Consider the following 22,547-nt stretch of genomic DNA (forward strand, 5'->3'; position numbering starts at 1 on the left):
CCTGGTTTAATCTTTTATGCTTCAAAGGGCAAATTTGAGTAAGATAGCTATTTGATTTTTTGTGTATTTATATTCTTAAAATGTCATTAATTAAACTAGCTGTTAACGTTAATAAAAAGTACTACAAACTAAAAAGTTTATAAATATATTTAATAAAATAATTCGAGAATTATATGAGTTAATAAATGATAATAAATATGTTGAATCTAACAAAGATTAAGTCGGAAAGTTTTTGAATAAAAATGTTATCTTTTTAAAAATAGATTGAATATTTGTTTTAGTTTGAAATTAAATCTTTAAAGTTTTAATTAGTTTAAATCGATAAAATTGAGTTTTATTTTACTAAATTAAATATTAATTGAATATCAAAACTTATTCTTAATAAATGTAAATACAACAATGATGATGTTATTGGACATAATATTGATAATTATGATGCTTTAAAAGACAAGATCTTTAACCCCATCAATAAATTCCGATAACATTTGAAAGGAGTCAAAATGTCCTTACCAAACAAAATTTACATTTGATTCAAAGTGTGAATGCAAACTCCTTACCAAGCAAAATTTTTACAAGGGAAGAAGGTGTAAACATGATTTCTAATGATTTTAGATATGATAGGAAAGGAGCCACTCTGAAAATGACTATGGGCAGTTTGTTTGACATGTTATCCCAGATAAATTATTTTAAGGCTCCCTCCTAAACATTGGCTATTTAGCTGAAAACTTGGGAATGGGGTGTTTGTCAATCTCACCATTCATAACCTGGAAGAGAAGGAGATTGGAGACCATATCATTTGTTCTGGGTTAGGGTTGGGTGGTACTGTTATCTTGCCCATTTGACCATCAACACCCCTAAAAGAGGTGTCATCCATCGAATAGCTCATGAATAGGTGTGTCGAGGGGGAAAAGCTCAATAACCAGGAGGCTGAAATAAATCCTCCAAATTGCATAATGCATGATTTTGTATTAATATGATTGATAAGCTAATAGACTTTACTAGAGTGACTCTATAGCAAACTTGCTTGGATTTACAAAAAAAAACCTCCATGCTAAATGCATGTTTCACACTTTTTTAATAAAAACTGAATTACTTATTGATTTCATAAATAACTTGATGATTGTTTAATAGCAGCATTTGACATTTCATTCCTCAATCGTACGGAATGTGATTGCTAGAATTAGCGTATTGAAACAGCAAGCTTCCATTAATTTGACCTGTTTTATGAAAAGAGAAAAAAATCATAACTAGAGAACAGAAATTGCCGACTCCGTTTAAAGTAAAAGGTTTACTATTGTCGTAACTTTACTCATCCAATGGTATACAATAACGCTACTGTCATAAAGAAGCTATTTGTTTCTTTTAGCACGCACACAATTTAACACATTTACAAGGACTTCAGATAACTGAAAGTGTGAAAGAAAAAAAAAAAAGAGTAAAAGAAAAGAAAGGACCATTACAATTGTATCAATCTGATTTACAGTGTGTTAGCGTCAGGCTTCAAATCAATTATGATGACAGCGCAAGCTCTGCCCATGCCAAAGAAGATGCCTTGAAGTCTGCAGGTATAGTTGTATCAATTCTGCTCTCTAGAATGGTACTTAAATCCTGCATGGAAGGCTGCTTAGCGGGGTCTGGATGGATGCAAAGGTTTACCACTTCACATATAACATTGAGGTCCTCGAATCTGAAATGCTTCAACTCGGGATCCACCACATACGCCATTGCTTCCGGTAGTTCGAGGAAGTCCTTAGCCTATAGAATAGAGAAGTTTTTAAACCTTTCGCCACTTAAGTTATATGGGCAATAATTTTTCCAGATACCTGTTTCTTTGAGGTTACCTATAATGGAAATCTGTGAATGTTTAACAACAAAAGATTTCTTACCCAATCTACCAAGCGCCCCTTGTCCTTGCAGTGTGGAGGTCTTCCGCTGATTATTTCCAATAATAGAACACCAAAAGCATAAATGTTCCCTTGGACATCGAGATGGCGTCCCTCCAGAGAATTTGGAAGCACACAAATAGCACCTTGGCCGCCTATGGAACCTGAGTTCTTCTCTGATCTTGCAAGAATACTCTTCCAACTTTCAAAATCAACCAACTGAGGGACAACCAAATAGAAATTTCAGAGGAACACAATTTTATAGGGGTAAGGAATGACATGTACTAGATTTCTGGTTACAGAAGACAGTTTCAGACAAATTGAAAGATTTTACATGCTTAAACCAATGAATGTACCCTAGAAATGAAGTGTGGCCAAGGTCATTGATTTCCAAGCTACCAAAGCTCATTCAAGTTTTCCAGTTCTCGGATAAGAGTATAATGATAGAATGTTTGATATGATTCATTTGGGTTACAGAAGCAAACAGTGACCATAGCTAAAAAAATTTAACTTATCTGAGGGGAATTCAACCTCGCAAACAATTCCCATTTTTTCTATGATATCAAAAGGGAAGTGCCAACAGACTTATGAACACAATTTTTCATCCTTGTGTAGAATGGGTTGAGTTTAACCTTGTTTATAAAAATAGAGCGAGGCATCACTGAGTACCTTAGGGGAAAAGTCCTCTGTGAGATACACAGAACTGGAATTTAACTCTGATATAGTAAAAGGTGGATCAAGTTCAGCATGAAAGTACTTCAGTCCACGAGCAATGCCTATAATGATTTTCATGCGCCGTGTCCAAGTTAACTGGCATGCTTCTCCATCTGCATCCGTGCAGGTTGTTTGATCAACTTTAAGCAAGTATATCACATTTTACGAATGTTGATTGTCCCAAGCAAGAAACTCGACTTACAGTGAAGGTGCTCATACAGGGTTCCATTTGATGCATATTCAAAAACTAACATCCTCGTAAATGGAGTGCTCTCACTACAATAGCCCAGCAACTTTCCTGCATTCTCATTATTTAATCTTGCCAAATCTGCCACCTGAATTGGATAAAAAATTAATAAAAAAGCATCTCAAAAAAGGCTATCCCAAAATTCCCAGCTTTTACATCTGTAGTTGTTCAGTGTCTTTTCTTTATAAAAGCTTTATACAAAAAAATTGCAGTGACAAGGAACAAGTCTTCACCTCTCTCTGAAAATAGAGTTCAAGATAGCCTGTCCAGTGTTCTTCTTTGATGCAGAGGGATATGACAGCAATCTCAGGGCCACTTTTCACGGTGCCCTTGTAAACCAAACTGTCTGGAGAAGAGCCAATAATGTTACTGAAGTCTTCACAGGCTACTTCAAGCTCCATCCTACTGAATCTCACTACATCTTTTAACATCTCAGAATCTGTGTGAAATATACACACAATAAGACAACACAAATTACTTTTAAAAACACTGTTAAATAACACTGAAGCATAGGTAATGGTTTGGTAATATGGAAGCATACCTATGTATACTGTCACATGGTCCTTCTGACTCGATGATTTCTTCCAAGGGATTATGAGAGAAGATTTGTCCTTGCATCTCTGAAGAGCAGTTATAAAGGCGATAAGAAAGAGACAGCCCACCATGGTTCCTGTCACTATTTCCAGAGCCAAAAGCCAGGCAGGTTTTGATGCCCTACGATGCTGGTTGGATAAATCTTCAGCAGGCTGTTGCTTGGGGTTTGTTGTTTGAGGGGTTCTGGCAGGAGGAGCATGATCTATAAAAGGAATTAATCAGTCAGTATAATCACCGTAATTTATTACTGGCCATCAGACACACCTGTTATTACAAGGTTCAGTTGGACAATAGGTTATTACACAGACAAAAGCAACACCCTCTCCATCCCAATTTGAGCTTTATGTAAGCAATGCCAGAAGTACTAAGGACAAAGGAGACTAGGAGAGTATAAGAGCCCATGCATTTGGGTTAGGTCATCAACATCTCCCCTCAATTCCAAAAAACAAACAAAAAATAGAATCATGTGAAAGTTGGGGCCTTTGAGAGTAGGGCAACACTTTTTAAAAAACCTAAAGATTTGAATGTCACACACCACACTCGTTTTGGAGCACAGACTAAAAGAGAAAGAAATCTCTATCCAATTCTTATGTTGAGGAACAAAAATCAAGCTTTTAGCATGACAAGGCATTTATGATGATATATCACTACCAATTCACATAGAAACAGACAACCTCATGCTCATACTGTGCAATAGACATATTGACACACAGTAGTATAGTTCATAAATACAGCAATGGGAGCCTGAAGGCTGAAAGAAAACCATTTCATACGTACCACAAAGAGAAGAGGAACGCTGTCTCGGATCTTTGTTCTGAAGGCAGTTCCCTTGGAAGCTTGTGCTGAATGACATACGTTTTAACATAGTAAGCTTATGTAGCATTCACATCCTAGAAGGAAAAAGGTTAGAGTAAGCTTATGTACCTCGGAAGATACCCCAAGCACTTAGGAATGCTCCCAGTAAAGAAGTTGTAGGAGAAATCAGCCACTTTTAATTCAGATGCTTGACACAGGCCAGTTAAGTTTGTGTTTGAGGCATACCTGAAGCAGGAGTGAATTATAAGTAACAAATTTAAAGAATAAAAAACACAAGGTTCAACTGATTAAAAATGATCTTATTTCTCATTCTAAAGCTTCAGATTTCTGGCGAAACTGTTTTTCACTCATACAATCACATTCTTGTACAACATATTTAAATAAGAATGGTATTGTTGCTTAATAGAATTTCTTTCTTCCCTCTAATTTGCATCATAAACAAAGAGTTATGTGCTTTTAGAATTATACTTACATTCCAAACGCACTAGAAGTGAAATCTGAGCTGCTACTAGCAGGAACAGATCCTTGAAGTCTATTCCTATCAAGCCGTAGTTCTTGAAGGGACTTCAAATTGCCGAGTTCAGGAGGCAAGCTTCCTGTTAATCCATTGGACTGAAGGTTTCTACCACAACATAAAATGAGAAAGTAAGAAAAAACTCAAATAACGCCAACCATATAAGTCCAATTGCTAACCACAATAAGAAATTCTTTTACATTTTAATGACACTGATTAGATTTGCAATCTCTGGAGGAATAGGGCCCGTTAATTGATTTGCTCCCAAATCCAAGACCTGGAGGTATTTCAACATTCCCAGTTCTTTTGGTATAATCCCAATCAGATTATTACCGTGCAAGATTCTACAAAACATCAAAAACACCGAAAAAGAAAAAAAGCTTTAAATACAAAGCATACGTATCAGTATAGCGAAAAGAAAAGGAAGAGGAAGAGCAAAGAAACATACAGTTGTTGCAAAAATTTGATCTGACCCAATTCCGGGGCAAGAAATCCCCTTAAAGAGTACCCAGTTATGTTTCTGCAAAAACAGAATTCCAACAGATAAATGGTCAAACTTGATTCACTGATAAAATGCACCTACATATATACTATGCATCAGGATCTAACTTTAGAAAGACTATAACGTATCTAATCCTGAAGTTTGACAAAGAAAAAATTGACGGGTCATATCTTACATCTTTACAACATGGTCTCCAGCAAAAGAGCAGGAAATGCCAGACCAACCACAAGGATCTGCATCTAAGGCATTCCAACTGGACAAAACCATATGTGGGTCTTCATATATAGCTTCCTTGAATGTTGTAAGTGCCCAAACTGTTCAGAAGTTCATAAATTCCATTTAGTGAAGAGTACTAGGCTCTATAATTACCAAAGTCCAGCACTTTCTCAGGTCAGTAAATTTCAGTACCGTGCATTACTTTCAGATCACATGACTTCCAATGCCACTAACGGTATTAGGTCACAAAGTAAATGCAGGAAGAACCCAAGTTCGAATCTTGAAGTTTTCACGTTGATTACACCATAACTAACACAGCTCGATTCAGCCTAGTGACACTAGTGAGCTCAATTCCAGATCATGAGAGTTCAAGTTCATTGTCTTTTCCAACTTTTTATCGGCAAAACAAAGCATTTATATAAAAAAAAAGAATCAAGATCTGAGAACTTGAGTGATAATGCATACCTTCATCTCTGGCAAAGGGGTCACAAGTCACAAAAAGAAGAAGAGAAAAAACAGAAAGAAGCTGAAGCGAAGCATAGGATCTCATTTTTACCCTGCAAGAAATCTCTACTCCTCTCTCTTTGTTTCAAGAAAACTAAAAAGACCCAAAAGAACTCATGAACCCAATAACCAAAGGGAGAGCAATAGAAGGGAAAAGGAACCAGGTTGATTGGCGAAGTGGGTTTTTATAAAGAAACCACAAGAGAGTTCAAGTCTTTGATTGCAATGTGGTAGTGATGAAGTGAAAGCTTCGTTTATCTTGAAAACAAGAAAACTATCCCTGCTCTAAAACTCTAGTACTTACTAAGTTTAAGCATAAATTCAAGATTTGGCAACAACCTAGGAAAGCAAAATCACTTCAACTGTAAAGCAAAGATGGGAGAGAGAAACTTTGATTCCAAGAGAAGCTTTGTTAGTACTTAACACTGTAACTACTTCAGGGCATATCTTAAGGGGAATAGCCAAATGGCCTTTTATCTTTTGTGTTTTTCAGTTTAAAAAAACAGATATATTGGAAAGTCATAATATTATTTTTTTAAAAGTTATTTTTATATATTAGTTAAAAATTATAAAAATTTATTTTATACATTTTTATACAAAAAAAATTAATTGGAGCTATATTAATTAATTATAATTAATATATAATTTTATTAATATCAAATATATTAAAATATAATTGATTTTTCTAAACGATTTTTTTCTATTGATATAAATAAAAAAATATTTATATTATTTAAAAAATAACATTATTAATTTGACCTATCTAAATAGTGGGAGATGCTCTTACTAGGCTGTAAAGAAAGCTACTTAATTAAAGTTATTTAAAAAATCATCGCTTATTCATTTGCCTCCTAACTTTTTTTTCTTTTCCGAGAGAAAATTGGTTTTTAAAGACTCTAGATTTAAAAATAATTTATATAATAAAAAAATATCTTAAATGAAATCTTAAAATGATAGTTTTGAAACTTGATCCGGTTCAGTTGGTTAATCCGAGGCTGGAACTGGGTCGGATTGATAAAAAAATAGAAAAAGTCATGACCTGGTATGACCCGATCGATTCGGCAAATCCCGGTTAAAAACCTGATTACAACCCATTAATTTTTATTTTTTTATTAAAACAATATTGTTTTTAATTTTTAAAAAAATAAAAATTAACCTAACTGACTTGATTATCTAATTAAAGTTTAAAACTCAAGTTTTAAACACGTCAAACCGAGTTTAAAAACCATGCTCAAGAGTGAAACATGGCTATAAAAACCCACCGTCACAATTTAAAGAAATAATGATAAAGACATAACATGATAGTCAAACCAATCAACACGATGAAAAAAAAGGAGATATTATTAGAAAAGCAGTACGTAGTCTACTAAAAGGTTAAAAACATTATCCTCCATGCAGAAAAGAAAGACCGACCTACCATAATAATTATGTATGAATCTTATTCACAGCTGCGAGGAACAACATTCATTTGAAAATATTGAATGATTTAGGAATTAAATATTAAACCTTCTTTCATGAAAAATACTTTACATATTTCATTTTATCAACGTTTTCGTGTATGCAACATTATTATTAACAAAAAAAACTAATGGAGCTCAATGAAATTTCACTGTAGAGGCACACACAAAATAGTGTGGACTGTAATAGTTTAATAGTGATTTTTTCCTTATTAAACAAACTATTGGATTGGCTTTTAGGGTAATATGGTTTTTTTTTAGAATTCTTTGTTATTATTATATTTACGACGATTAACTTGATTTTTTTATATTTTTTAAAATACCGTAAAATAATTACATTATACTTAAAAACATAATTTATTTACCAGAAAGCTAGGAGCTTTTTTAGATTTTCATTTTTTAAAAACATAATAAAATGATTAAATTATCTTTAAAAGTAAAAAATAAATAAACTAGCATCTAAGGACATTTTTGGATTTTCATTATGATTTTTTAGTTGTAATCAAGTTGACTAGGGAGCAATTTTGTATTTTAATAAATATAAAATATCATTCAAAAAACAAAAGTGGTTGACGTGTGCAATGCATGCATCAGCAAATGAAAGACTCTTGTGCTCTTCGAAGAGTGTGTGCAGCATCTCTCATCGGCCAAACGCCACCTTTCACAACGATGTTGGAAGTGTTTGGACATCCTTTTTTTGGTGGTTAGACATGTGCCGACAACAACACAATGGTTTAACTTCGATAAACCTTTTTTTCTCCTCTCACTTTTCTCTTTTCTTGTCTCAGATCTCACATTTGCCCTTCCAAAATTTAAATGTGCTTTGTTAGTTTGTATTTGTATTAATTTTGGTCTTTATTCTTTCTAGTGCTATTATTTTAGTGGTTTTTTAAGTTTATTTTCTTTAATTTTGTTTTTATTTAATTTGAGTATCTAATTTGGTTCTCGTTATTTTAATTATTATTATTTTTTATTTATTTTATTTTTTAATTTTGTCCCTTATATTTCATTTAGTTTTATATTAAATTTGATTCTTATTCTTTTTATTATTATTTATTTTTGGATTACTGTGAATCTTGCTTCATGAATTTTTCATGTTTTTTCTTTTATGTAATATTTATGGTCTCATGATTCAGGTTACAAGTTTTGAATATTATCCCGATTTAATTTTGGTATTTTTTCAAGTTTTTTTTAATTGGTTTTTTAAAATTTTATTTTTTAATATTAAATTATTGGCCCTTGATCTTCATGATTTGACTTCATAGTTTTTTTTTGGCAATATCATAAAAAAATGTTATGAATTTTGAAAAAAAAAAAGTTGCTCTCTTACTTTAGGTTATGGGAAAAAAGAGAAATGTGAAGAACACAAACTCAATTAGGCCAAAGTGGGCTCTTTTTAAGTGTTAAAAAATCCAAAATTAGAAGCAGGAGGTCCCATATCCAGTGTTCGCGCCAGTAATCATGTGCCGCATTCTCAGTTCATTTTATAAAAAGACTATTCGGTATTTGTTGCGGTGAATATTTTTAAAATGTTTTTTATTTAAAAATATATTTAAGTAATATTTTTTATTTTTAAAATTTTATTTTTAATATTAGTTCATCAAAATAATTAAAAATATAAAAAAAATTAATTAAAAACAAATATTTTTTTCAAAAACACGGCATGCCAAGTTGTCAAACAGGTTAGTATCACCCCCTTAAGCTACTCCAATATGATATGATGACAATATTAACCTCATATCTTCTCATGAAACTGTTAATATATGCGAAATGTTATCTCAGCTCATATCCACCGTTGGGCTTGCTAAATTACAAGGCAGTCCATAACCATTATAATTTCCTATATTTATATATGCCTATCAAAAGACTTGAATCTATAATTTTTAATTATTGAATATTTTTTTTCAATTATATGGTAACCCGAGATATTTATATACCTCAATCACATGAAATTAACTCATAAATACATTATAGGATGTGACAATTTCTTTTCCTTTTTGTTTAGGTTACATTTTTCCCATTACAAATTATTAGAGGTAATATTTGACAATAAATCTTCTTATCTCATTTTTTTTTAAGAATAAAAATACTCAATGCCATGCTCATTGTCATGGTGATTTTTTTTTAATTAAGGTTTCTTATATTTATATCGCTCTTCATAAAATGTGGGTTTTGCATGAACTCCTTTTGATCTGGACACCTCTCAAGATACATTAAAATTAGATTTGAATGGTTTGCAACTTGACCCAATAAGAACCTGTTTTGAAGAACCAAAGTTATATACAATGATCACTTCCACTCTATGCCTATAAAAAAAGGTAAGCAAGTAGTATAAAATCACAGCGAAGTTGATCAATCCTTCAAAGAATTTGTAAATTCAATCAAGAACTTAATATGAGAATCACTCAATCACATAAAAGATAGCAAGAATATCAATTTTTTATTAAAAATAATTTTTTTTAACAAAAACTTTATATAAAAGAGTATTTACATTAGAAAGAATCATAAGTCTAATATGATACCTCTAACGAATATGAATAAATCTAATAAATAATATTAAATCAATGCACCCAAATTTAAATAAAAACCCTAATATCTCTAAAAGGTCTAATAATAAATAAAATAATTGCAAAAAACTAATATTATTTTTTTAATTTGCCAGTAGAATCAAAACCCAACTTAAAATGCATAGTTCTCTCTTGTATTAATGAATTAAAAAGATTACAATATATCAATGGAAATATATAAATGCTTATTTTTCAATGAAACTAGAATTGCATGGAAATTCTTTCTATAGATCTAGTTATAATCAAAGCAGTAGTGAAATTGAAATGTTAAAATTGATAGATTTGAATCTCCATTTTCTAATCTCCAATTTTTTTTTTCTCTTTCTTAGAAATGACCAATCAATTTTTTCTTTCAATTGATATATCCGTTAGTTTTGTTTTGAACATCCTCACTCTCTCCCCGTACTCTTTTCTTCTCCATCTACCATCTGTTTTGTATTCATTTTCTCTCCTATGTAAAAGAAAGAAAGAGATAGAAAAAAAAAAGGGTGAAAAATACGTGCCCATTAAAAACTCAAAACACTCTCCTTAAACCATCCAGCCATCAAAAGACTCAAGTTCATAATCATAACCACACTATTAAAATCCATAGTAAAAACACTGTGCGTTCATAGTGCAAAACTAAGCTCTTATAGTTTTGTTAATGTTGTGTAATTGTATATAACACCCAATTAATACCAAACATTATCTTAACATGTATTAATTAAATTGAAAATCCTAATAAAAATTTGAAACAAAAATCATGTCTGCTAAAAAAAGGACAAAGCTGCAATGCATGAAAAAAACCGCTATTTAATTGAAAAAAAAAAGTTGAAAATAAATTGATCCATCAAATATATATATATATATTCAACCTTTAAAATTAGATGGGTAACAATCACCACTTCCTTTTTCTGATATGGCATCAAGCAAGGAAGGACCGACGACACCCGCAAGAGTTCACATATATGCGGACAAGTCTTCCTAAAACTATATTACTCTATATGGACTGGACTGAACTGAACTGAACTGCCTTCATGGTTGTGAACGAAAACAACAATTAGCAAAGTGCACACCATATATTGAAAGGGCATGTTATTAAATAACACATTTTAATTTAATATACAAATATTTTCTGGCTGACCTTTCTGTTTTGGCACGAGCATGAGTCTTTCCCTTCCTCTCTTTTTTTTCTTTTCCCTGCGTGTATTTGACCGGTCACAGAAGGCATGGACATTGTTTAAACATGAAGCAATAGATTCAGAATAAGTTTTAATCTGTTTTTTTATTAAATTTTTTTTTTTAGTTTTAGATTAAATTTTTTAGTGTTTTTTAATGTATTAACATGCTAATATTAAAAATAAATTAAAAAATATATCTTAATACTTCTTCAAACAAAAAAAATTCTTTAAAACATATTCGGAACCATTCTGGCAAACACTCTCCAAAGGTCCTCACTGACGGTGCTTCCAAACAAGAAACATAATAATAAAATCTCGAGAATTTTTAAAGGGATGAGGAGGCAAGGCAAAAGGAGCCTTATGGTTTTCAATTAAGACTATGATCAGATGAGCTCAGCCCCATTTGAACTTGAGCAGGTGTCAGGAATGAATGCTCAGTGGGACCCTTCGGGGTCTGTACCCGCCAATGAGGTTTTGACACATGGAAATCTCGTCTACATGGCCCAACTCCCCATGCCCACGACTTCAGACTTCTTACGGGTCATGCGTGGGTGGGTTGTACCCAGTCGAGATGGCTTGGTGCTCGTTTCTTGAAAAGGCTGCATCCATGGAGTCAATGCTGAGACTGAGGGGGGATCCCTTGCTATGAAGAAGAAGTCATGAACACTGCCCATGTGCTTTTCCTTGATAAGGACCCCCTCATGTCTTTTTCACTAAAGCAACTACTTGTATTAAAAGAAAAAAAAAAAAAAAAAGAAGGAAAGAAAGAAGATGAGAGATCTCTTCTTTTATATTAGGGTTGGTCCCATTGTGTTTTCGCATTACATTAGTTTCTTCCCACCTCCAACTATTCCCCCCCCTTGCTTCGACATCACACGTACAAGCACATATAAATAGTATTTAGCAATGCGGTTAAATAATGTTTTTTAAGAATTTAAATTTTTTATTTGTTTAAAATTAATATTTTTTATATGTTTTGAAATTATTTTGATACGTTAGGTTAAAAAAATATTATTTTAATATATTTTTAAATAAAAATACTTTTTTTAAAAAAACCTACGCCGCATTTTAATTTCCGCTCGGAATAAATGAACCTAGAATCGAATATTAAAATTCACGACATTGTTGTAGAGCAGTTCTGCATGGAACCTGACATGTCATATCAGTGAAGTTGTACCTACGCGCTATAGAGTGCGTGGGCATTCTTGCATTTAATTTTTATTAAGCATGTTTATAGCTTGCTTTATAGTGGGATTAGGTAAGCTGTCCCACTCGTGATAATCGAAGTAGATTGAAAAACAAGATTTTTCAAAGTTTGGTATGGTCTATATCTATAATATGTCACTACAATCGAATTTTGAAGAAGAAACAATCTAATAATATTAATCTCCATGGCCGCCACTGCTGTAAAAGCCAATGATTTCCCTTGATGGGTTTGCTGCTTCTTGTGCTACCCATACCAAACTTTCCCTTAAAGAAATTTAAACCTAATACTGGCTCCTGAAAACTTCACCACCAAGTCGTTTGATATCAACATCACCCCCATCAATCCCAAGAAAAAAAAAATCACCCCTGTTACAGGGTTATTTTTAACTGTTTTAATATACTAATATTAAAAATAATATTTTAAAAATAAAAAAATATCATTTTAAAATATTTTTTAATAAAAAATGTTTTGAAAACTAAACATTGCTATATTTTTTTTAGTATTTGTCAAAGCAATAATGATGTTTTGGTACTTGGTAGCGTGTTGATTTTTCTTTGAAAAAAAAAAGAATCTGCGACCTGTCTCAAGAAGGAGCAGTGGAACTAGCGGAACTAGAGTCTCGTTAAATTAGTACTCTCGTTTCTAATAATACGCGAAGTCAATAACTCAGGAGGCATGACCTAATTATATTTGCCAATTTCAGGAGCTATGCACTCTGCAGCAGAAAAAAGGACAAACCTCCAATATTTTTGGCATTTTAGGATCAACTACAGAAAATAAGGAACAAGACCCCCTTTTCACTACTGGACCTTGTAATTTGAAGTCACCCTGTTCTCTTGGAGAGGAGAGCTGCCGGATTCTATGTGCTTTCGTCCATTGTATGGCAGCTTATTTTATATATATAAAAGATTCTAATGTAATAGTAGGAGGAAATCAATGCTTGTACTGTTACGAAAATACACCAATTTGTGGCAAGCTTTGGTATGGGCAGGCCAATCTGCATGGAGTGTGTTAGCTGGGCCAGGCTTTTGCTGCTAAATCACCAACAAAATCATAGCCATGAACTGTAATGCAGACAGGTTATGAGTTCCCCTACTTTTTGGATCAAATAACCTCATTACTCATCAGTGTTCATACCAGTGTGGTCCGTGGAATGGGTGCGTTTCAACATATTTCAGCCTTTTCTGTGACTGCTATGATCTCCTGCATGTGAAGTTCATATTAGAACAACAATATTTAGCTTGTCTTCGCAGGAGATTTTCAGTTCCTTGTCAATAAATTGGCTTCAATTATATATACCTATAAAGCACAAAGCAGTCGCTATCTTCACCCGAGAGCTATATGTCAGCGTATGCAGTAACAAAGCTCATGAATTCGTTGACAGTGAATTGATCAGCCACCGACGTTGCCTTTACTGGTCCCAAATCCTACAGCTGTTGGCTAATTTAATGCTCTTGGTGACAATCTTAAAGAGGGTCCAAGAGCAAAAAAAGCCTAAAGAGCAAGTGGTGTGAATTCATCTTGATTTATAGACCTACAGCCCATGTTTGCCAACCTTATAGGTTCAGTAGACCCAAGATCACCCCATCCAGTATTCAAGAGGCCTTCAGTGAGTTTTGTTTATTGTCCATTTATACCTCTGGTTTCTTGTAATGATGAACAAAATCAACACCAGGTTTGAAAGGAGGTGGCATGGTGGCTGGACATGTAGTCGGAGGAGGACTCTTCTTTACAAATGATTCTATCATGAATTTCCTCTCCAACCCATGCTCAGCGGAACAGGCCAGAATTTCTGAGCACATCCCAGCAGCTCCGTCGGGCACTTGTGGCTTAAATTTCAGAAGCTTAGCATACTCGTTCTGGAGAAGAAACATGTATTCATATGCGGAGCCCATTTTTAGCTCTTCTTGAATGAAATCACTTGCTATTTTTCCAATTGCTTGTGCCTGTCAAATCCAACATGTATCATTATAGTCCAATATAAAACTATAATTATAGCTGTCGCAGTTTGTGAAGGAAATTGTTATGTACATGATGAAATGAGTGGTCAGCTTAAATAGAGACCGATGATAATTACTTGCTGCCTAAAATTAACATGTGGTTCGCATAGAAAAATTCAATAATACAACTTAATATGTGCTTTGAGCATAAATATATTTATTAATTTTAAATTTATTTGATAATATAATTTTTTAAAAGTTTTCATAATATTATTTAGATGCTTATTTTAAACCATATAATAAACAAGTTTATAAACTTTATTTTCTAGTCAATTAGTAACAACTCATCGAGTTGTTATATGTAAACCTTATCATTATGGTCACTATTTAAGAAAGTCGTTTATATATTTATTTGATGTAATCGAGAATGAAAATTATTCTTAACATAAATAAATATATTTCAAAATAATTTATATTTGTTGTTTGAATTTTTAACAAGTCTGAATTTATATTTGTTTATAGTTTAATTAGTTTTTATCTTTTTTTTTAAGATCTACTTATGTTATAATATTTTACTTCATTGTTTATAATATATTAAATTTTACTAAAAATAATTCTATCTCGTGATTTGAGTAATTTAAAAAACACTGAATAAATAAAAATCTACATGTTTTTTTTTTATTATTGTTTTAAAAGAAAAAAAATCTTTCATAAACTACATCTTTATTCATATTGATCATCAAAATTTCACTACTAAATAACAAATAAAAAGTTCGCTGTCACTTTTATTCATATTTTGTTGCCAAATCATCATTCCATTATATATATATCATGCCATTATTTGCTATGCTATAGAGGACCCAATAATAATAAATGGTTATCATCAATTCCTAACTAGTCACAAACCCGACATGAAGTTCAAATTACACTGCGTAAGCCTAGCTAATCTTCCCCCATATCTTCACCAAGCAGGCTCAAACAGTTAATTCATCTGAGAAATTTCTTGGTTGACCATTCCTATTAACTGGTCTAAATTCTTGTAAGAACTTTCGTCACCTATACAATATTCCTAGTATAGAACTTACCATTTTTATACTAAGCATAAAAATCAACAAAAAAAGACTGAATGTACAAGAAGAAGAATTTAGAAGCTATACCATCCCTAGAAGAACCAATCAGGGAACCCAGTATCCTTGATCCACTTGTCTGGAACAACAGTAGTGGGCCTGTTTTGTTTGGTCCTCAATAATCACCTGATCGGATGACTGGCCGATTATTATCACAGCCAAAAATCAGCTGCAAGTCTGGTAATTTACCACCGCAGATGTTGCAAGATGCCCCTATAGTGAATACGTTTCTTGTTTGTATAGACTTTTCGTACTTCTCAGTGCATGCTTTCCCCTTGACAATTATATTAGACGGAAATGTGCTCTTGTTTTGGCTCTCTCCACCATGTCCCTGCTCATTCCCGTGGCATTCCTTGCTCTTAAATCTTTATGGATCCATCGGAAATAGCTTGGACACTCTGGCTACAGCTTTGATTATTAACCCATCCAGTGTTTGAGAGGCTAAATCCACCAATAATTTAAAAATATTCCACGTATGCATATTGGACAGCCCGTGTGATGTAAAAGGTGGGAGGAGAAGGAAAAAGTCTAGATGGGCTAGGCTAGTGCAGCTGTTTGGGCCTTGGCCCAAAATGCTAGAATTGTTTTTTTTTTTTTTAATAAAAAAACAGTGCACCACCGCTTTGTATTATCATAATTAATATAATACAAGTGGATAAATTCACAAATAAAGATAATGATAAAATTATAATAAGATCATCCTGCTGATATAGATATGGACGACATTATAGTTTTATTCTCCTTGTATATATGAAATAATTTTTTAAATATAAAACATATCACATATCATATGAGAGAGATTTAAAAAATCGTCTTGTGGATAATGCCACATGTTATATAAGAGAAAATATAATAAAAAGATGTGACGTGTCGTTACTGGAATAGAAATCTTTCATTCTCATTATCATTATAATTTATAGATAGACATCGTTGTGTATGAAATGGCCGCCCAGCCAATGAGCACACGAAGAAGCTGCATTGAAAAGGATCTTCACATCGAATCCATGAAGCTGCACTGAGCTTCCAATTTGGCAACGAAACGACAGAAGTACAGGACTACTAGTGGTGCTGTGGGCTGCTAAGAATCCATTGATGGAATTTGTTTCAAACTGTTTATCATACTTGGGCAAAGCTGTTTTTATATTCTTTTGTTTTCGCGCAAACAAAAAGGTTTCTTTTTAGATGATTCTAAAATGGTTTGTTCGCAGAAAAAAGGGAGGAAGAATATTATGCATATAAAAAGGTCTTCAAGTGGAGGGCACACATCTATATCTATTAAACTACGTATTTAATGAGCTAAAGACAAAAGTTAAGGTCACTATGTTTACACAAATTGAGTTTAAAAAGGCTAAAAGCATAAAGGCACCCTGGACCAAAAAGCTGGAATGATTGGGTTATGAAAATTGTTACAATCATACTGATCCAGTTTAAAATTTGAATTTTAAATTTTAATCGAGTTAATTTTTATTTTAAAAAATTAAAATAATATCATTTTAGTAAAAAAAATAAAAGTTACTAGATCACAACCGAGTTTTTGACTAAATATTATCGTTTTAGTAAGAAATTTTATAATATTCAAGGAGTAATTAATGATTTTTTATTAATTATTTCATGAGTTCACTTAAAAAAATACAAATATAGAAAAGAAAAGGCGCAAGTGAATATATATATGCCATGATTCTATTTTATTTTTCTTTTTGTGTTTACCTTTTCTTTCATAATGAATCTAAAAAGTAATAAAATGCTACTAATTATTCTTAATTTCAGCACCACCATGAAATTTTCCTAAGATTATGCAGTCATGCATAACTACATCATGATGCTGATAAATGCAATGAATGGGTGAGGATGGACGTGATAAATTATTTTTTTTTTCTTTTTAAAAAAGGTGTATAGAGTAGATGAAAACATAGGTTCGATTGACTTAACCCCATTTCTACCTATTCTCATCCAAGCACAGATCATATTTTATGTTGAACAACAATCATAATTAATTGAACCTCTGTCTTTGATCGATCATGTATTGGATTAAGTTGACGCAATTGGATTAAGCTAAAGTAGTGTATGGATGCCAATGTCACGTTCTATTTTTCCATTTGTTAATGTTCTTGAATTTCCTTTTATATTAAGCATATATATATATATATATGTGTGTGTGTGTGTGTGTGTGTGTGTGTGTGTGTGTCATTATGATGGCAAACAATGTACTATTTTTATCAAACATTATCTTTATGGCTAAGCTCACAGCAAAGGCTCGACAAGTCAGCATGAGAGCCTAACAAAAGATAGCTAAAGAAGAAATAAAAGCTTACAGCCTCCCAATTTAAAGGTAATCTCAGCCGCACCAGGGCTTGTAGCCCAGCGGTAGAGGCAAGGTTTCCTTATCTCTGTTACCTGCGTTCGAGCCCTAGCGTGCACGCCTGTTATCCCCGCGGTGTTTTATATGCCTACTGAGCTTGCAGGGTGTTCAGTGGGTCCGTAAATTAGTTGTGGTGCGCGTAAACTAGCCCGGACATCCCGGGTTACAAAAAAAAAAAAAAGGTAATCTCAGCCGACACTCTTAAGTAATGCTCCGTAGCCTTAATTTTTGCTCTATTCATACTCAAATCCCTGCTTAAAATTATTATTCAATTCTAACTCGAACTCCACTTAGATATAGATTTTTATATTAAAACTCAATTGGTTCAATTTTAGATATTCATAACCTGACACTTGTATACATTAAAATAACTCTCGATCAAGTTTTATAAATAAAACAAAATAAATTTGATGGATCCATGGAGCTTGTCGAAGCCGAAAATCATTACAACGCCACTGGAAATCATTCATCAAAACCCACAAAAAAATTGAGCCTTTGAAATTCTTAATAGCATACCATCTTGAGGAGGAAATATGCTTAGCTAAAGTGGGTCTCCATGTGATTCTGGTAAAATTTCCATCCCTACTTGTAATTCCCTTGAGAAGCTCATAAATTTGACACTTCTCAACTCTCTCCTTCTGTTAAGTTGCCTGTCCGTTCAAGGCCGTAGCCATTCTTGAACGGGCATCACAGCTAATGTTGGGGAATGGGGGCCATATATTATTATTGGTGTTCAAGAAAATTAACAATGCGATGTATCCTTTCACACCAACCAATGCCGCATAGAAAATTCAAAGAAAAAAGAAAAATCTTTGCAAGTTCTTAAAAAAGAATAATTTTATTGCTCCCCCCTAGATAAAACCAAATAAATAAAATTATAATTGACGTTTGACTGCAAAAGGCTAACTGTACATATAACTTTTATTTTATTTATTATAATATTTAGGTTGTGTAAGCCGAGCTTATAGCTTATACTTATATTAAGTTTTTTTTATTAAGTTTCCGAAAATTTAACTTATATATTTTAAAAAGTCAACTATCTGAAGTACTGAACTTAATTTCATTCCAAAAAAAATGATTAGAACCTTTTCTATTCGCTGCTTTTATAAATGTTTTCAACTAATTAATTAGTGAAGGATAAATTCCCATTGTTATATTTTTATTACATATGTTATATCCACACGTGTGCAAGTCTGGTCAAATGTACGTGTTAATATACCAGCCTGCCTATTCTCTCTAGTTTTCTCTTAATTGTTAATTTCAAAGGAAAAGGGCTCCTTCGCATTATTGTAAGATAAAGTAGCATGTGAAGGCTAGCTCCTTGTTTTCGTGGGAAATTAGTTCAAAATTATTAGATTTTTTTAGTGTTTTTTTTATATATATAAATGGTTACAATAGTTTTTTGACAAGTAGAAAACGAATGAATAGAAATTAAATATATTGGATATTTAACAATAATTATAATGCTTGTTTTGTATCTTTGAGATTTTTAATTTATAGTAAATTGATTATCTTTTGCTCTTTGCAAATGCAGCTCAATTTCTGCTAGCAAGGATCGTGCTGTTAAAGGAGATAAAGATGAAGATGGTGCTAGCTGCTCATCTATTTAATTATGTAGCAAATTAAATCGAGACAATGACAACATCTTTAGTTTCGATTGCATCATGTCAATATTTTTGTACTTTTAATTTTTGTCTGCAAATTAATACAATATCAAGATTTAACTAAGAGTTTGAGTGGACCTTTTCTTCAGTGCCGGCGGTAATAAAGTCGATTATGACTCTAACCCCTTCTCCACTATTGCCTTCTTTTGGTCCTGATTATTATTTTATTTTGAAAACAGTAAAGGGATAGGATTAGACGTCTGGTAGGAGCTAAGCTAGGGAAATCACCACTCCAGCCAGCACATTCATGTTAGTGTTAGAATATTCAAGTAAGCTACCATCACTTTTGTCTACTGTAATAAATTTTATTATTATTTATTGACACTAATAATTCTCAATTTATTTCATCATTTATATGCATAAGCCTTTTTTTTTTGGTCAAAAATCCTACATATTCACTTTTTTTTTAATTGCTCTAAACATATGGTTTAGTTATTTTTCGATTTTGTAGTTAAGTTTTTGAAAATTACTCTTTGTAATCTTAATCAAAGTAAATTTTAAAAATTAACAAAAAAACAATAATGCTCTCATATATACTAAAGGAAGGCATTACAGCTCCTTTTCTCTTCGACTAACGTTCTCTTCTCTCTCTCTCTCTCTCTCAAATAGAAATCAATCCAAACACAAATCCATAAATCCACTGATTAAGACAAAATCAAACAGAAATTCACCTTCCTTTTCACCTTCTCTTCTCTTGTTTTGGTGTTGGCAGGGTATTTCTAGTTTGAAACTCAACAATACAAGGTAAATTCTTTTCTTCAATCGAGATTTTAAACTCTGTTAGTGCGTTTTATTCTTGTTAAATTATTAGAATATACGTTTTACCTCCTCAATCTAACAAAAAACTAAAAAATCAGTCTTCGATTCCGATGGAGACATTGTTTATCGCGTTGACAACTATGACAAGAAGTGCAGCAACAAGGTCTATCTCATGGATCTTCGAGGCAGAGTTCTTGTTACAATACGAAGGAAGGTATTAAAAAGAATTGATCTTGTAATTGTTTGTGATTAATATTGGTTTGATGCAATTTTGTGATCATATTAATTATAAATGGTTTTTTTTTATCGATATCCATGCAGAGGTTACATTGTTTTGGATGTTGGTATGGTTATCGATGGGATTCTTATGCCAACAAGGAGAAGCCATGGTTTCAAGTGAAGAAATATTGCAGATTTATTTGTATGGGAAGTTTTGCCTGTCAAGTTACTGTAGGATTTGAGAAATATTGGGTAGAGAAATTGGCTAGCAAAACAGCATTTAGAATCGTAGGCATTGATGGAAATGTTATTGCAGAGGTAAGTATTCTGTTCCCGCATATTGATTTTAGCTTTTCCTTATTGCAAAGGCAGGTTTAAGGTCTAAATTCTTCAGATTGTTGGGTTAATGCATGCAGGTGAAGCAAAAACAATTATCTTCGGGGATCACGCTGGGAGATGATGTGCTAACTTTGGTTGTGGAGCCTCACGTAGATCATTCCCTGATAATGGCAATCGTGACTGTCTACGGATTGATCAAACATAAGCTGTAGAATATTACTCACTATCTTTTAAATTTGATGCACAATGAGACAGCAATCCCAATATTTACAACAGAACATGCAGACTAGTCCCCAAACAATAATTTTTCTGCGGAACCTTCGACTTCCAAATCTTTTCATAAGGTTTGATATTTACAATCACAGCTGTAGTACTATCCAGCTATATATATAATATATGTATGGTCACCGTCTACAAAAGAAGTTTGCACAGTGCCAACCACGTTTACAGAAAACAAATTGAGATCCTAAAAGTGACGCTTCTTGCTACCGAAAGTTGAAAACTAGAAGGATATTATGCCGCTGTATAAAATGCCGTAGCAGAGAATAGTGAAAAATAAAGCAGCTTGTATGATATGTTATTGAAATCATATATGTGTAACGTCACCAATATATATAATACAATGGATGTCTTTGTCTGCTGTACATTCTTGAATGCAAACTCAAAAGTCAAATTAATCCCATGATATGTGGTAACAAATTCATCATTGGGACAATTTGACAGCTAATTAACAACATGATCTTGAGTTTTTGTTGTTCCAGGATTGTTAGCTAATGCATATCCGTTAGTTGTGGATGCTTATCCCCCCCGTATTTGAAAAAGGGCAGTTCCTGCACTTGAAGATTGAAATGCATCAGAGTAAAATGATTAGCATTAAGAGCTTTAGTAAGTAGGTACACCAACAGATCTTTGATTAATAAAAAGAGGACCTCAAGTTTCCTCTGATCTGATCATGAAAAAAATGAAAGGTCAGTTTCAATATGCTTACTGCAAGCATGAAATACTGGATTTGAAGAGAGGTACGTGACACCACTATTATCCCGCTATAGCTTCAGACAGCTAGGTAAGGTAATGTGTAAATCATGAAAAACAAATTGAAGCCACTTAATTTTTGTTGTTGTATTTGACGAAGATTTATACTCAGATTCAGTGTTATTTATTATGTGTTATCGCTTGTTGTTGTTTACAATTTCAAGAAATCAAATTATGGCCATGAAGAACACAATATGCCCCAACACTGTGTCGATCATCACTATCGCTAGCTCAAACAGCAATATCAGTAAATCCATGAAGAGATGGATTAGCTTATATCTGGTAAAACGAAGACCAAAAAATACAGTGTGCTTGAGATGTATAAGAATGCGTTTGACAGCCCACCTTATAAAATTTTTGAAAATTATTTTGTATCAGAGTCCCCGAAGTTCACAAGTGCTGCGCAAAAAAAATAATTATCATTTTATGTAAATGAGTACTAACTTAATTAATATTAAAACCCCACCTTATAAAATTTTTAAAAATTATTTTGTTGGTCAAACATGTTTTTAAAAGAATTTATATTTTTTGTTTCAAATTAAATTTTTTTAGTGTTTTTAGATTATTTTAATATATTTATAAAAAATAATAATTATTATTATTAGAAAAGAATCATTCATGACAGAATATAGCTGCATAACAATTATTCTACAAGCTATAAATATACCCTGTTCGCCCCCACTCTCACCGCCAGATTGTACATGCCTTTAACGCGTCAGTACAACCT

General features: G+C 32.6%; 2 protein-coding genes and 1 long non-coding RNA gene across 5 annotated transcripts in view; 2 read left to right on the plus strand and 1 right to left on the minus strand.

Annotated features, from left to right (window-relative positions):
- LOC133695150 (uncharacterized) overlaps positions 1 to 22,547 on the plus strand; it is a 73,089-nt gene that overhangs the window by 10,274 nt on the left and 40,268 nt on the right. The gene's annotated exons all lie outside the window — the stretch shown is intronic.
- Positions 1,274 to 6,441, minus strand: LOC133680956 (probable LRR receptor-like serine/threonine-protein kinase At1g63430). 3 transcript variants are annotated; one of them, XM_062104019.1, is made up of 14 exons: positions 5,952 to 6,441; positions 5,679 to 5,824; positions 5,446 to 5,584; positions 5,217 to 5,288; positions 4,969 to 5,112; positions 4,727 to 4,876; positions 4,363 to 4,479; positions 4,216 to 4,280; positions 3,386 to 3,640; positions 3,078 to 3,283; positions 2,800 to 2,932; positions 2,553 to 2,710; positions 1,887 to 2,102; positions 1,274 to 1,755 (listed from the first exon to the last, which is right to left on the minus strand). In XM_062104019.1, exons 2-14 carry the CDS (start codon positions 5,683 to 5,685, stop codon positions 1,510 to 1,512), a joined length of 1,908 nt encoding a protein of 635 aa, XP_061960003.1. In that variant the 5' UTR covers positions 5,686 to 5,824; positions 5,952 to 6,441; the 3' UTR covers positions 1,274 to 1,509. The 3 variants fall into 3 exon arrangements, with proteins under 3 accessions (XP_061960003.1, XP_061960002.1, XP_061960004.1); XM_062104018.1 differs by lacking the exon at positions 5,679 to 5,824; XM_062104020.1 differs by lacking the exons at positions 5,446 to 5,584; positions 5,679 to 5,824 and having other exon boundaries at positions 5,952 to 6,440.
- LOC133669047 (protein LURP-one-related 4-like) lies at positions 11,562 to 21,000 on the plus strand. The gene is made up of 5 exons (XM_062089057.1): positions 11,562 to 11,725; positions 19,342 to 19,394; positions 20,329 to 20,444; positions 20,552 to 20,767; positions 20,866 to 21,000. The coding sequence occupies exons 1-5, from the start codon at positions 11,562 to 11,564 to the stop codon at positions 20,998 to 21,000; spliced, it is 684 nt and encodes a 227-aa protein (XP_061945041.1).

The sequence above is a fragment of the Populus nigra genome, chromosome 1 (assembly GCF_951802175.1).
Source record: "Populus nigra chromosome 1, ddPopNigr1.1, whole genome shotgun sequence".
Lineage (NCBI taxonomy): Eukaryota > Viridiplantae > Streptophyta > Magnoliopsida > Malpighiales > Salicaceae > Populus > Populus nigra.